Source organism: Elephas maximus, chromosome 20, assembly GCF_024166365.1.
Source record: "Elephas maximus indicus isolate mEleMax1 chromosome 20, mEleMax1 primary haplotype, whole genome shotgun sequence".
NCBI classification, from domain to species: Eukaryota; Metazoa; Chordata; class Mammalia; order Proboscidea; family Elephantidae; genus Elephas; species Elephas maximus.
Genome location: NC_064838.1, coordinates 63,466,300 through 63,482,128, shown reverse-complemented (window position 1 = coordinate 63,482,128; position 15,829 = coordinate 63,466,300). Strand labels below are relative to the sequence as shown.

The window sequence follows — 15,829 nt, the reverse complement described above, 5'->3', positions numbered from 1 at the left end:
AGTACAGCATTGTCAGCGATAGGATAATATCCATATGCCTACAAGGAAGACCAGTTAATATGACTATTTATTCAAATTTACACATCAACCACTAAGACCAAAGATGAAGAAAGTGAAGATTTTTACCAACTTCTTCAGTCTGAAATTGATCAAACATGCACTCAAGATGCATTGATAATTACTGGTGATTGCAGTGTGAAGGTTGGAAACAAAGAAGGATCAGTAGTTAGAAAATATAGCCTTGGTGATAGAAATGATCCCTGAGATCACATGATAGAATTTTGCAAGACCAACAACTTCTTCTTGCAAATACTTTTTTTCGACAACATAAACGGTGTCTATACCTCTCCAGATGGAATACACAGGAACCAATCGACTACATTTATGGAAAGAGATGATAATGCAGAAGCTTAATATCACCTGTTAGTACAAGGCCAGGGGCTGACTGTGGAACAACTTGAACAAGTTCAAGTTGAAGCTGAAGAAAACTAAATTCCACAAGATCCAAAATAACAACCTTGAATATATCCCACCTGAATTTAGAGGCCATCTCAAGAATAGACTTGATGCTTTGAACACTAATGACCAAAAACCAGACAAATTGTGGAAGGACATCATACATGGAGAAAGCAAGAGGTCATTAAAAAGAACAAAATGGATGTCAGAAGGGACTCTGAAACTTGGTTTTGAATATCTAGTAGCTAAAGCAAAAGGAAGAAATGATGAAGTAAAAGAGCTGAACAGAAAATTTCAAAGGATGACTCGAGAAGACAAAGTAAAGTATTATAATAACATGAGCAAAGAAGCAAGGATGGTGAGACTGCATCTCACATACTCTGGACATGTTATCAGGAGGGATCAGTCCCTGGAGAAGGACATCATACTTGGTAAAGTAGAGGGTCAGTGAAAGAGAGAAAGACGCTCAGGAAGATGGATTGACACAGTGTCTGCAGCAATGGGTCCAAGCATAGCAACAATTGCGAGGATGGCACAGGACTGGGCAGTGTTTTGTTCTGTTGTGCGTGCATATGGTTGCTATGAGTCTGAACTGACTCGAGGGCACCTAATAGCAACAGTCTTAAAAACCAAAGGTTGCTGAAGAAAAAGATCAGACTAGTTCTGGCACAGTTGGGGAAGGTTATAGTGGAGATATTTTTGTTAAATTGTGAATATTCAGTGGATTTTACTGTAAGATTAGAGGACGGTATTATAGGGGTTAACACAAAAGCATAAAAGGTCATGTCACATTTGATCTCTTAACTGCATATGTGGTGAGGATATACAGAATGATAAGGCTGGAAAGGAAGGCTAAGTGAAACCATGAAGAGCCTTGAAAGCCGTTAGTCCACTAAAGCCTTTTAATCCATTAGGGATCTTTTTTTTAATTTACATGTGAGCAAATTTCATGATATGGTATGTATTTTAGAAAAATAAGTATGATATGTATGAAAGTCCAGGTGATACATATGAGCCTGAACTGGGATAGTAGCAGGGAAGTAGAAGCAGGAAACCGATTTAAGAGATACTTCAGGAGTAAAATGAATGGAGAAAATGCACTGAGTTAAATCTAGGGCTGGGAATTGGCAAAGTAGATGTGCTACCATCAGGGAAAATGTCAGGTAGGAGATTAAATTTATATGAATGCTCAGATTTCTGTTTATGACCATGACAGAGAATCTGGCACCAGACTGTCCTTCCTACTGTAAACAAATGTAAAGCTGGAAAAAATGTTTGAAATAATAGTTTCAACCATTGGACAATAGGAAACATCTGTAAGAGGGAAACAAAAGAAATGAGCCCCATAGTCCTGAGCTTTCTGAAGGGCCATTCAGGTGCAGGTGTGGTAGCCCAAATAGAGCATGGTAGTCTTACCAAATTGAGACAGAGGCTGAAATTGAGGAATACTGAGATGCCTAGAATTTGTAAGTCAGAGTATTTGACAGAAGGAGCTCCAGAAGTTTATATCAGGGTCCTCTTGAATCTCTGGCCAAATACTAAGCTGTGTATGTATACAGTAGGACTCCATGAGGCAGTCTGAACAATGACAAGGCTCACACAGGGATGGAAGGTATTCAGGCTCTGGCCACAGCAGGTAGATGTCATTGAAGATGTTTAGGAGAAACTCTAGAAAGGCAGTATAACTTAGAAATAGGGCTCATTTGCCCTGGGAAAAAGGCCACGTTTAGCCCTGGAAAAGAAGCATAAGAACATGTATCAAAAAGATCAAGGTGGCCTACAAGGAAACAGAATTCCTCCTGGAACAACATTTAAAAGTGTTTTAAGGAAAATAACAAAATCAGAAGCTCAGCACCATAGTAGCCGCGGTATCTGGCGTCTAATAAACAGTTACTAGATGCGCAGAGTGGGACAACATGACCCATAACCGGGGGTAGGAACTGGGACTACATGACCCATAACCGGGGGGTAGGGACTGAGACAACATGACCCATAACCAGGGGGTAGGGACTGGGACAACATGACCCATAACCAGGGGCTACGAACTGGGACAACATGACCTATAACCAGGGGGTAGGGACTGGGACAGCATGACCCATAACCAGGGTGTAGGGACTGGGACAACATGACCCATAACCAGGGGCTACGAACTGGGACAACATGACCCATAACCAGGGGGTAGGGACTGAGACAACATGACCCATAACCAGGGGGTAGGGACTGGGACAACATGACCCATAACCGGGGGTAGGGACTGGGACAACATGACCCATAACCAGGGGGTAGGAACTGGGACAACATGACCCATAACCAGGGGGTAGGGACTGAGACAACATGACCCATAACCAGGGGGTAGGGACTGGGACAACATGACCCATAACCAGGGGCTACGAACTGGGACAACATGACCCATAACCAGGGGGTAGGGACTGAGACAACATGACCCATAACCAGGGGGTAGGGACTGGGACAACATGACCCATAACCGGGGGTAGGGACTGGGACAACATGACCCATAACCAGGGGGTAGGAACTGGAACAACATGACCTATAACCAGGGGGTAGGGACTGGGACAACATGACCCATAACCGGGGGTAGGAACTGGGACAACATGACCCATAACCAGGGGGTAGGGACTGGGACAACATGACCCATAACCAGGGGGTAGGAACTGGAACAACATGACCTATAACCAGGGGGTAGGAACTGGGACAACATGACCCATAACCAGGGGGTAGGGACTGGGACAACATGACCCATAGCCAGGGGGTAGGGACTGGGGCAACATGACCCATAGCCAGGGGGTAGGGACTGGGACAACATGACCCATAACCAGGGGGTAGGGACTGGGACAACATGACCCATAACCAGGGGGTAGGAACTGGGACAACATGACCCATAACCGGGGATAGGGACTGGGACAACATGACCCATAACCAGGGGGTAGGAACAGACGTAGATGTGACAAAGATGATGAAAGGAGCACGCAGGGACTTTAAGACAGCTGCTATAAGCATGTTCAGGGATTGAAAGGACGATGTGAACTTAATGAGGAGACAAATGGGGAACCTCAATAGAGAAATGTAAACTATGAAAATAATCAAACGGGCATTCTAGAACTGAAAAAACATGGTATCTGCACTAAATTTACTGAGTGGGTTTAATGCTAGATTAGACAGTGGGCAATACCAGTGAAATTGAAGCCAGGAATATAGAAACTCTCCAAAATGGAGCACAAAGAAGGAAAAAACCTGGGGGAGAGAGGGGGTATAGGCAAAATCTGAGTGACCTGTGAAACAATATCAACCAGCCTCATACACGTTCAATTGGAGTATCAGAAGTTCAGCAGAGAGAGATTGATCAGACCATATTTAGAGAAGTGATGGCTGACATTTTTTTTAAACGTAAATGATATACCCACAGATCCCAGTAATCTTAAACTGTGAGCTGAATGAACACACACGTACGTACACAAGCACATACCACAAAAGCCACGCCGTGGTATATCGTAATCAGAGTGCCTAAAATCAATGATAAAGTGAAAGTACTAAAAGCAGCCAAAGAAAAAAGATTCATTATATGCAAGGGAACAATGATGAGACACCACCAACTTAAAATGAAAACAATATAAGTAAGAAGACAGTGGAATGGCATCTTCAGAGCTCTGGAAGGAAACAAAGAAAACAAAAAAAAGAAACCTGTCCACCTAGAATTCCAACTCATGGTGACCTCGTAGGTCAGAGCAGAGCTGCCTCATAGGGTTTCCAAGGCTGCAGCCTTTACAAAAGCAGATTGCCACATCTTTCTCCTGCAGAGCTGCTGGTGAGTTCGAACCACTGACCTTTCAGTGAGCAACCAAGCGCTTAGCCACTGTACCACCAGGGCTCCTTCTATTATAAGTGCTTATATGTATTTAAATATTACAACTGTAAGAGGGGGTTTATTATTACTATCATCATCACCATTTTACAGATGAGAAAAGAGAGGTTAAGTCACTTGAAAGGTTATATAAGTAGTAAGTGGTAGAGCTGTGATCCAAACATAGACAGCCTGGCCCCAGAGCCCAAGCTCTTGTCCCCCTGGGAGTAATACGTCTAAAAGGAGTTTCAACAATTCATCCAGCCTCGATTTCTCCAGAAAGTCTACATTCCATGAGAATTTGAAATCCTGTTCTGAATTTTCCCCTTTTTGATAGAATCTTTGATCAAAATGTTCAGAAATGGTAGCGGGCACCAAACGATTCTTCTAGTCTCCTGGTAAAGGGACGCCTGTTCATGGAGGTAGTTAGCCATACATTCCATTTCCTGCTGCTATTCCAGATTCTCCTTCCTCTGTTGCTCCAGGCAAATGGAGACCAATTGTTGTACCTTGAGTGGCTGCTTGCAAGCTTTTAAGACTCCAGGCACTATGCAACGCTCTAGGAGGTAGAACAGAAGCACCGAACATGTTATTAGGCCGGTTAACTGGGATGCCCCATGAAACTATAAAAACCATGAGGTGTTTGCTTGTACATAAGCAGCCTCAGCAGCTGGATGAACTATCTCCTGAACCTATTGCCCTGAAATATCTTTAAACCTTAAGCCAAAAAATCCTCTGAAGTTCACTCAAAACCAAATAGTTAACTGGTAAAGAATATCTGAGCATTATGCTCTTTTAAGATCTGTCTATATGGGATCAAATTGACAAGAACAACTCAGAAGATTAGATAGGAAACTTGGGGGTTGTGGGGGAAGTGAATCTATGCTAATAGGAGAGGAACAGTTCAGAAAAGGAGGGTGAGAATGGTTGCACAACTCGAAAAATGAAATCAGTGTCACTGAATTGTACATGTAAAAATTGCTGAATTGGTGTATGTTCTGTGTATATCCTCCTCAACAACAAAAATAAAACAAGTTATTTTAAAAAATCAATAGGGCTTATCTGGAGTGAGTTTCTAGATAAAGAATAAAATTGTGATTAGATAGTGGAAAATAATTTCCAGTTCAAAATTCTTGAAGTATTTCAGAGTTACAAGTGAAGTCTCAGGATGTGGCCAGTTAAGGTACGGTATTATGACTTTTAGAAAAATATAGAGGATCTATGTTCTTTTCAGTAGTACAGGATTTCAGAGGACTCAGTGAGAGGGTCACTTGGAGCCTAGGAGGAGAAAGATGGGGCTGCTGTTTTAGGAAGAGACAGCTGGCTGGCGTGTATAGGAGCGGGACGGTAGACATGTATTGCTGAACAGGTGGTAACTGCTTCTACAAGGAACCTGCCGTTGCTTGGTTCAGGCAAGAGTCAGGTGGAACTGAGCTGACTCTGGCAGCTCTGGCAACCTTTCCTTTCCCTCCCCTTTCTCAGACTTGTCATGATTTGCTTTTCCTGGGGATTATTTTTTAATATATATACAGTAGTGATAAGTCATTGTTTTTCATGACCATATGATTACAAAATTACAATTTTAGTCTTTGCTTACACTACTTAATAAACACAATATGATGATGATAGAGGTGAATAAGATCCTTATAAGCTGATTTTCTATTGGGAAATTAAAACTGATGTGTGAAAATGGTTTTTAAAAGGCTGGAGAATAAACCTGGCTCTTTGTATGCCATCATGGAAGCACAAAAATAGAATGAGGTTCTAAGATTCTGGGATGAGACATACTTTAGGATTGCCAAGTTTTGAAGCTGTGATTTCTTGTTTGTCATTTCCTTTTAGAAAGGCAATGCTGGCTAGACCTGTGTACTGTTAGTGACTCAGGCTCTTTATATACTGGCAAAATGAAGCCAATTTTCTTCAGATCTTATTTGCAGTAATGATAAAGAATAGGGCATGGGAAATCCAAAAAAGTGCTGGGACAACTAAGAGTTTGTTATTACATGCATTTGAATATATGTGTGTTCACAGAATATACAGTTATTTCAACAGGATTATAAAGCTATATTGCCAAGACATAAGTCAGTAAAAACTGGAAATTCATGCTTTGACTCTTTCTGTCACTCTTCATTGGTCAGCTCTGTAATGCAAAATTCCATGCTAAAAATGGCATGAGCTCTCTTACTAGTCCAACAGTGAACTAAACAGAACTGTCTTTTCTCTCTCAGATTGCTGTCTTTCTGACTCACACTTCTTAAGGACCCTAACGATGAGTGTTGATCCTTTTCCCTACTGGACTGGAGTTGCACGTAGAAAGAAAGTGGTTAGAGATCAAGAAAAATGTCAAAAAAGGGATTTTAAGAGTAGATGATATTACCAAGAATAATGAAAATAATATTTTATAAAGATCAACCATAATTCACATAATCCACCTACTTACAGTAGAGAGTTCATACTCTGTTCCAGAATTTTTAGAAAATATATTGCAGCATTTATATGAATAAAGAGTTATTTGTTGAAGCTCATGAAAATTGGAAGCTTTGTAAATATCAGCTAAACCAAAAAATAATTTCTATTTCCTCCCACCAAGAGGGATTTATGAAAGTTATCCCCATCTTTTTCAAGGACCACCCCCATCTATACTCCCAGGGAGATGGATTCATGACATAAGTCATAAGTTCCCAGACATTTATTGGGTTAAATAAAATGGAAGGTTGAGTGTGTTTGTATGTATAGGCATGTATGTATACACATATGTTTATATATTTGTTCACACACAGGTGCATACCACTGTTTGTTGAGTACTCTTCATGAAGCATGAGTCCAGACAGAGGGGATAGAAGCAGCATGGCCAGCGATAGATAAGAAGTGTGTGGGGGGTTAAGGACCTGGTTTCCTGGGACTCAGAGTTTTTGGAAGGAGGTGGACACCAGTTCTCACTCAGAGCTGACCAGGTCTCCAGGTGCAGGTTGGCTAAAGAGTTCATCTAAGCAGGGAATAAAGGGGTGGGCCCTGAAAAGGAATGCCACACATGTTTGCACACCTCCCATCTTTCAAAAACCAAAATCAAGTGTCACTCCCATTCCGAGATGTGGGAAGACTTAAGAGTCAAAGGAAATAATGTAAAAAAAGTTGTATAAAGAAGGAACTGTAGGCATAGAGAGTAGAGACAATAGAGAGTCACTTGGCTCAGTTGTGTACAATATTTGCATACTCATAATTAAGTAAAACACAGAATATGGATTTTAGGGGAAAAGAGAGAATGAGGGAAAAGTATCTGGGGAAGATGGAATGGGGGAAGTAGAGTGTGTAAGTGAGTGAAAAGTCTCATTTACCATAATAGGAAGTCAGTAGATAATGTCTAACCTTAATGAGTCAGGTGATAGCATTTAAAATACAGAGGGAAGAGACATTTAAGCGTTGATGGTATAACTAGATGAGGGCTGAAGTGGCAAAGGACTATTTTGTATAAAACTTTTGGCAATTGATTTATATTTGCATATAATAATGTGATAAAATTTTAAAACTAATTTTTTAAAGAACCCTGTTCTGAACCTCTCCATCCTCCCACAATGAGTCACCTCTGTATTAGACATGTTTAGTACATGTCTGCCTCCCTTACTAGAAGGGACCAAAAACCAAACCAAACCCATTGCTATCGAGTCGACTCAGCCAGCGGCCCTATAGGACAGAGTAGAACTGCCCCATACAGTTTCCAAGGAATTGGAATTGGCTAATTGTGATTAAATTAGTCCCCTTGAAGGAACAATTGACTCCTTATCCCTGATTTTCAAGACTGAAGTGGTCTAACGCACCTGTAACTAGCTTCCTACTGCATACTGCCTGCAAATCGTCAGAGCCGTGTCTCATAATGGAAACTGTAGTGAGGTGACCAATGTAGTTTAGATTATGATGATTTCCTTGGGAGAATCAAGACAATTTTTAAGATCATTCAAGCCAAAATGGATTTGTCCAAAGGAGAAAATTGATTTTGGGCCGGTTGAGCCAGATAATTGTCTCTACTCCCTGGACTTTCTCCGTAAATTGTAGATGGCTTGTTCATTTATGTAATTATAGAAGATACTTACTCTTCTTTGCTATTCTTTATTTTAGTGGTGCAATCTTTGCATTGACTTGGTAGCATTCACCAGCGAAATATTCAAGGGAGCAGTTTTCCAGTCATTGGATGGAATTATTGTCTCGGCTAACTGTAAGCTACGGAAGATCTTCACTTTAAAATCAAAGCCACAAGACACTGCTGATAAAGATGGTATGTTCAAGTCACTGTCAAGATTTTTTAATTTTCTGATGTACTTTTAAAATTACCCATGCCTTTGGACAGTACGAGTACATGGTAGCAGTTTGATTTTACGTCTGCTAAATTAAATTTGTCCACGATCATGTTGATTTCTTTCTTCCAGACCGTGTGTTTATTTTTATTGTAGCTGAATGTCACAAAAAAGTATTAGTTTTCTTTTTGTGGTTGTTTTTCTTTTCTGTTTATGATAGCACTTGCCATCTGAATTTCTCAGTATTCTTAGTTGCAAACAACAGAATCCTTTTTAGGTGGTTGAAAGAGAAGAGGAATTAAGGAAATGAGCCAGTTCATAGAATCTCAAGGAGATCCAGAGAATCAGGCTTGGAAGCTATAGCCAAGAACAAATCCAACCCCCAGCACAGGAGTGCTTCAGGGAAGACACCCGCCTCCGCCCCCGATAGCTACGAGCACTGGGCAAACCAAAAAACTAAACCCTTTGCTGTCGAGTCTATTCCGACCCATAGTGACTTTATATAACACAGTAGAACTGCCCCATAAGGTTTCTAAGAAGAGCAGCTGGTGGATTCAAACTGCTGACCTTTTGGTTTGCAGCTGAGCTCTTACCAGTGCGCCACCAGGGCTCCTAGCAGAGACTCCAAAAATCACACCATAGTGCTGGGGTAAAGGTTCCAGAATTTCAATTACTACTGCTTCTGAAACCAGGTGTTTCTCCTGCCACCCTCATCAGAAATGGATTCCTTCTTCATGTTTCTCTCTACTGAACAAAGTCTGATAGGCTCTGTCTGATTTGTGGAACCTAGGTCACATGAAGCAAGGAAGGCTGGGTAAGCAGGGAGGGAGGACTCATTATGTGGGAAATTCACCAAATTAGAAAGGGTGTTCAAAAGATGTTGGGCAACCAAAAAGCTCTATAGATGTCTACAGTCTTACCATTCTGTGTGTATTTCATAAAGTCATTTGGGAGGTGTCATATTAATTTTTTAATGATCGTGTTAAAATAGGAAAGGGAGTTGAGTCACCCCTCATGTTATTTCTAGAGAGACTGGCAATAGGTACATTTAGTTATTCATAATATAACTAATGGGTATACTCTGCAGGTAACTCAGCTGTATAGAATCCAAAGGACATCACAGACTCCCGCAATGATGGTTTTAAACAACCACAAGTATCGAGAGAATACTGGTGCTTACCTTTGATTTTCACATGGGATTATTTTTACAAAATCACTTTCTCTAGAAGCCTAGGAAGTAGGGCTACAAGTAAGATGGCAAAGGTGATTTCTTAGAAGTTTGTATCTAGACTTTAGACTTGTGCCCCATCTGGATGAGTGTTAGAGAAGACCGCCTGTGACTCACCCTGTGGGACAGAACACCGCCTGTTACTTTCATTTGGTGATAAAACACAGCAGTGCCTTAACAGCTCCCTAAGAGATCACAAGCTAGCAAGTGTGGTCCACTTAAAGGCTTTATAAGAAAGTGAAAGCTTTCTTTTAAAAAAAAGTAATCCCCAACTAATAAAAAAAAGAAACCCAAAATTTATAGAAATATACGTGCATTCTATGTCAGATCACAGGAGGTGAACGATAACCTGGTTAATGTTTAAAAATAAAGGTAAGGAAAAGCATGGCTCAAACATGGTAGGTTGAATACACGTTTTTATCTCTGCTCCCTCCTCAAACCTCACTAAGTTTATAATATAGGAATAAAAAGGACATAAACCCACCAGGATAAAGAGTATGGGAGAGGAGGCAACAACAGACAGAACATTGATAAATTTTTGTAAGATTGAGGAGTAACAGATGACATCGAAGAACAGAGGAAGCTGAAACCCTTGTGCTTGCCCATCAGATTCACAACATAGAACCCCGCAGAGGCTCAACAATTAGCTGTCCTAAACTAAACAAAAAAAAAACAGAGTACTGCCAAAAGTAGCGGTAAGGGGTAAGGCTAAAAACAGGGGAATTGAAAATTCTGGGCAGGTTGCTACAGAACATCAGATTCCCCTCGCCAACCCCATACAACCAGGCGGCAGGACATTTATTCCCTGGAGAAACTGAACTAGACAGCTTCTGAAATCAGGAACACTGGGTGCATGGTAGACAGATACCAAAACAAAAGGAAGAAGGAACCCAGAGGAAACATATGGTAGGGAATATGCAGTTTATTTCAGAGTTAAGGAAAGGCACTGTATCTATAAAATGAGATTAAGAAAGGTCTCTTGTTCTTGCTTAAATTCAACAAACATTTTTTTGAAATGGGTTGTATTTACTATAAATTTTATTATGTTATGAAACTTTTATTACATACAGAAACACGCACAAATCATAAGTATACAGCTTGAGGAATTACCGTAAAGTGAATTCACTTCTTTAACTACCGCCCAGATCAAGAAACAGAACATTACAAGCATCCTAGAAGCCCCACTCACGTCTCCTCCCAGACGCCACCCTCTCCTTCTGAAAGGTCACCTCTATCCTGACTTCTAACACCAGAGATTAATTTATTCTGTTTTTGAACTTTATATCAGTGGAACAATATTTAAAAAAAAAAAAAAACCCCAAACCCATTGCCTTCGAGTTGATTCCAACTAGCGATGGATACAGGACAGAGTAGAACTGCCCCATATGGTTTCCAAGGAGTGCCTGGCGGATTCGAACTGCTGACTTTTTGGTTAGCAGCCATAGCTCTTAACCACTAAGCCACCACAGTTTCTGTGAAATGATAGAATACATATTATTTCACATATGCATTCTTTCACAAAATACTGTTTGTGAGATTCATCTATGTGGTTGCACATAACAGTAGTTTCCTTATTTTCATTATGTTATACTAGGTCATTGTATGACTATACCACAATGTAGTTATTCATTTTAGGCTATTATGAATAATGCTACTTGAACATTCTTCTGTGAGTCTCTTAAAGCATCTGTGTAGGCATTTCTGTGAGTATTTATCTAGGAGCTGAATGAATGCATATTTCAGCAATTTTTTTTTGCTTTGTAATTTTTTATTTTTTTGTCATTGAGAATATACACAGCAGCACAAACACTAGGTCAACAATTTCACACGTACAGTTCAGTGACATTGATTACATTCTTCGCGTTGTGGAAGCATTCTCACTCTCCTTTTCCAAATTATTCCTCCCTCGTTAATATAAACTCACTGCCACCAAAGTTTCCTATCTAATCTTTCAAGCTACTGTTGTCAGTTTCATCACATATGTTGTTGTCAGGTGCCGTCGAGTCGGTTCCAACTCATAGCGACCCTATGCACAACAGAACGAAACACTGCCCGGTCCTGCGCCATCCTTACAATCCTTATGCTCGAGCTCATTGTTGCAGCTACTGTGTCAATCCACCTCATTGAGGGTCTTCCTCTTTTCTGCTGACCCTGGACTCTGCCAAGCGTAATGTCCTTCTCCAGGGACTGATCCCTCCTGACAACATGTCCAAAGTATATAAGATGCAGTCTCGCCATCCTTGCCTCTAAGGAGCATTCTGGTTGTACTTCTTCCAAGGCAGATTTGTTCGTTCTTTTGGCAGTCCATGGTGTATTCAGCATCCTTCGCCAGCACCACAGTTCAAATGCGTCAATTCTTCTTCAGTCTTCCTTATTCACTGTCCAGCTTTCACATGTATATGATGCGATTGAAAATACCATGGCTTGGGTCAGGCGTACCTTAGTCTTCAGGGTGACATCTTTGCCCTTCAACACTTTAAAGAGGTCTTTCACAGCAGATTTACCCAGTACAATGCATCTTTGTAAAATGAAATCCCTGACAACTTCAATCTTTTCTCCGTTTATCATGATGTTGCTCATTGGTCCAGTTGTGGGGATTTTTGTTTTCTTTATGTTGAGGTGCAATCCATACCGAAGGCTGTGGTCTTTGATCTTTATTAGTAAATGCTTCAAGTCCTTTTCACTTTCAGCAAGCAAGGTTGTGTCATCTGCAGAATGCAGGTTGTTAATGAGTCTTCCTCCAATCCTGATGCCCCATTCTTCTTCATATAGTCCAGCTTCTTGTATTATTCGCTCAGCATACGGATCGAATAGGTATGGTGAAAGAATACAGCCCTGCCACACAGCTTTCATCCTGTATAGATAGATTTAAAAGAGCACAATGCTCAAGGCAGACATTCTTTACTAATTGAGCTAAACTGGTGGCATAGTGGTTAAGAGCTACAGGTACTAACCAAAAGGTCAACAGTTTGAATCCACCAGGCACTCCTTGGAAACCCTGTGGGGCAGTTCTGCTCTGTCCTATAGGATTGCTTTGAGTCAGAATCAACTCAAGGGCAGTGGGTATTGAAATCTTTAAGAAGATTTCAGGAATGTTTTTGATTTAAGATCTAAAGATTATTTCAGGACAACAGTTTCGGGGGTTCATCCAGCCTCAATGGCTCCAGAAACTCTAGAGTCCATGAGAATCTGAAATTCTCTTCTCCATTTTACCCCCTTTGGCCAGGATTCTCCTGTGTAATCTTTTATCAAAACATTCAGTAATGGTAGTTCTTCTGGCCTCATGGCAAAGGAGACAGCTGTTAATAGAAGCAATTCATTGCACATTCCATCTCTCCCTCCTTTTCCTGACTCACCTTCTTTCTCTATTGCTCCAAGAGAACAGAGACCAATTGTTATACCTTGGATGGCCACTTTGAAGCTTTTAAGACCCCAGGCATTATGCAACAAACTAGGAGATAGAAGCTCTAAATGCCATATTAGAACAATTAACTGGGATACCTCATGAAACCATGACCCTAAACCTCCAAACCAAGAACCAAATACTGTGAGGTGTGTTTGGTTGTATATAAGCAGCCCCAGCAACTGTTCTTTTTTGTTGTTGTTGTTATGAATGTATCAGACAACTTTTGCCAATTCAGCTTTTTACAGGTGTACAACTTAATAATAATATACTTTAACATTATTAATCTGTTATTTTTTTATTTCAGAATTTCCATTGATTCTTTTTTTATAGTTTTTGTTCCTCAGCTGAATTCCTCCATCTTGTTATCTAATTTCTCAGCCAGGGCTGAGTCACCTTTTTTCCAAAAAAGGAATGTTACTATAAGGCTATTGTTTGTATGTTATTGTTAGCTAGTGTCGAGTAGGTTCTGATTCATAGCTACCCTTTGTATAATAGAACGAAACACTGCCTAGTCCTGCGCCATCCTCACAATCGTTATTGTGCTTGAGCCCATTGTTGCAGCCACTGGGTCAATACATCTCATTGAAGGTCTTCCTCTTTCTCGCCGACCTTCTACTTTACCAAGCATGATATCCTTCTCCAGGGACTGATGCCTCCTGATGACATGTCCAAAGTATGTGAAATGAAGTCTCACCATCCTTGCTTCTAAGGAACCTTCTGACTGTACTTCTTCCAAGACAGATTTGTTCATTCTGCTGGAAGTCCATGGTATATTCAGTATTCTGAAAGCCAGCACCATAGTTCAAAAGCATCAATTCTTAATTTGGTCTTCTTATTCATTGTCCAGCTTTTGCATGCATATGCAGCAACTGAAAATACCATGACTTGGGTCGGGTGCCCCTTAGTCCTCAAAGTGACATCTTTGCCTTTTAACATTTTAAAGAGGTCTTTTGCAACAGATTTGCCCAATGCAATATGTCGTTTGGTTTCTTAACTGCTGCTTCCATGGGTATTGATGGTGGGTCCAAGTAAAATGAAATCCTGGACAATATCAATATTTTCTTTGTTTATCATGGTGTTGCTTATTGGTCCAATTGTAAGGATTTTTGTTTCTTTCCGTTGAGGTATAATCCATACTGATGGCTGTAGTTTTTGGTCTTCATCAATAAGTGCTTAAGCCTTCCCATTCAGCAAGCAAGGTTGTTGTCATCTGCATATCACAGGTTGTTAATGAATCCTGATAACCTGTTATTCTTTATATAGTACAGCTTCTCAGATTATTTGCTTAGCATACAAATTGAACAAGGATGGTGAAAGACTACAACCCTGACACACACCTTTCCTGGTTTTAAATCACAGAGTATCTCCTTGTTCTATTCAAATGACTGCCTCTTGATGTATGTACAGGTTCCACCTGAGCACAATTAAGTATTATGGAATTCCCATTCTTCACAATGTTATCCATAATTTGGCATGATCCACACAGTCAAATGCCTTTGCATAGTCAGTAAAACATAGGTAGACATCTTTCTGGTATCCTCTGCTTTCCAAAGAGATCCATCTGACATTAGCAATGATATCCCTGGTTCCACATCCTCTTCTGAATCTGTCTTGAACTTCTGGCAGTTCCCTGTCGATGTGCTGATGCATCCATTTTTGACTTATCTTTAACAAAATTTTACTTGTGTGTGATATTAATGATATTGTTCAGTAATGTCTGCATTCTGTTGGATCACCTTTCTTTGAAATGGGCATAAATATGGATCTCTTCCAGTCAGTTGGCTAGGTGGCTGTCTTCCAGGATTCTTGGCGTAGACGAATGAGTGCTTCCAGCATTGCATCCATTTGCCGAAACATCTCAGTTGTATTCTTATAATTCCTGGAGACTTGTTTTTCTGTAATGCCTTCAGTGCAACTTGGATTTCTTCCTTCAACACCATCAGTTCTTGATCATATTCTACCTCTTGAAATGGTTGAATGTCAACCAGTTCTTTTTGGTACAGTGACTATGTATTCCTTCCATCTTCTTTTGATGTTTCCTGCATCGTTCAATATTTTGCCCATAGAATCTTTCAATATTGCAACTCCAGGCTTGAATTTTTTTTTTCAGTGTTTCAGCTTGAGAAATGCTGAGCATATTCTTCCCTTTTGGTTTTCTAACTCCAGGTCTTTGCATATTTCATTGAAATACTCTACTTTGTCTTCTTGAGCTACTCTCTGAAATTTCCTGTTCAGCTCTTTTACTTCTTCATTTCTTCCTTTCAGTTTAGCTACTCAACATTCAAGAGCAAGTTTCCGAGTCTCTTCTGGCATCCATTTTGTTCTTTTCTTTTTTTCCTGTCTTTTTCATGACCTTTTATTGTATGATGTCCTTAATGTCATCCCACAACACGTCTGGTCATCGATCATTAGTGTTCAGTGCATCACATCTGTTCTTGAGATGGCCCTAAATTCAGATGGGTTAAACTCAAAGTCGTACTTTGGCTCTCATGGACTTGTTTCAATTTTCTTTAGCTTCAGCTTGAACTTGCAAATGAGCAGTTGATAGTCTGTTCTGCAGTCGGTCTCTGGTCTTGTTCTAACTGATTATA

At 40.4% G+C, this 15,829-nt stretch overlaps 1 protein-coding gene across 7 annotated transcripts in view; it reads left to right on the top strand.

Moving 5' to 3' along the window:
- Nucleotides 1-15,829, top strand: part of CFAP20DC (CFAP20 domain containing) — a 269,312-nt gene that overhangs the window by 108,181 nt on the left and 145,302 nt on the right. For all 7 annotated transcript variants that reach the window (XR_007514517.1, XR_007514516.1, XM_049863557.1 and 4 more), the window contains one exon: nt 8,429-8,585. Coding sequence is in view for 5 of the 7 variants with exons in the window: in XM_049863557.1 (XP_049719514.1) it covers nt 8,429-8,585 (157 nt within the window). In the remaining 2 variants the exon portion in view is untranslated. The remainder of the gene's footprint in view (nt 1-8,428; nt 8,586-15,829) is intronic.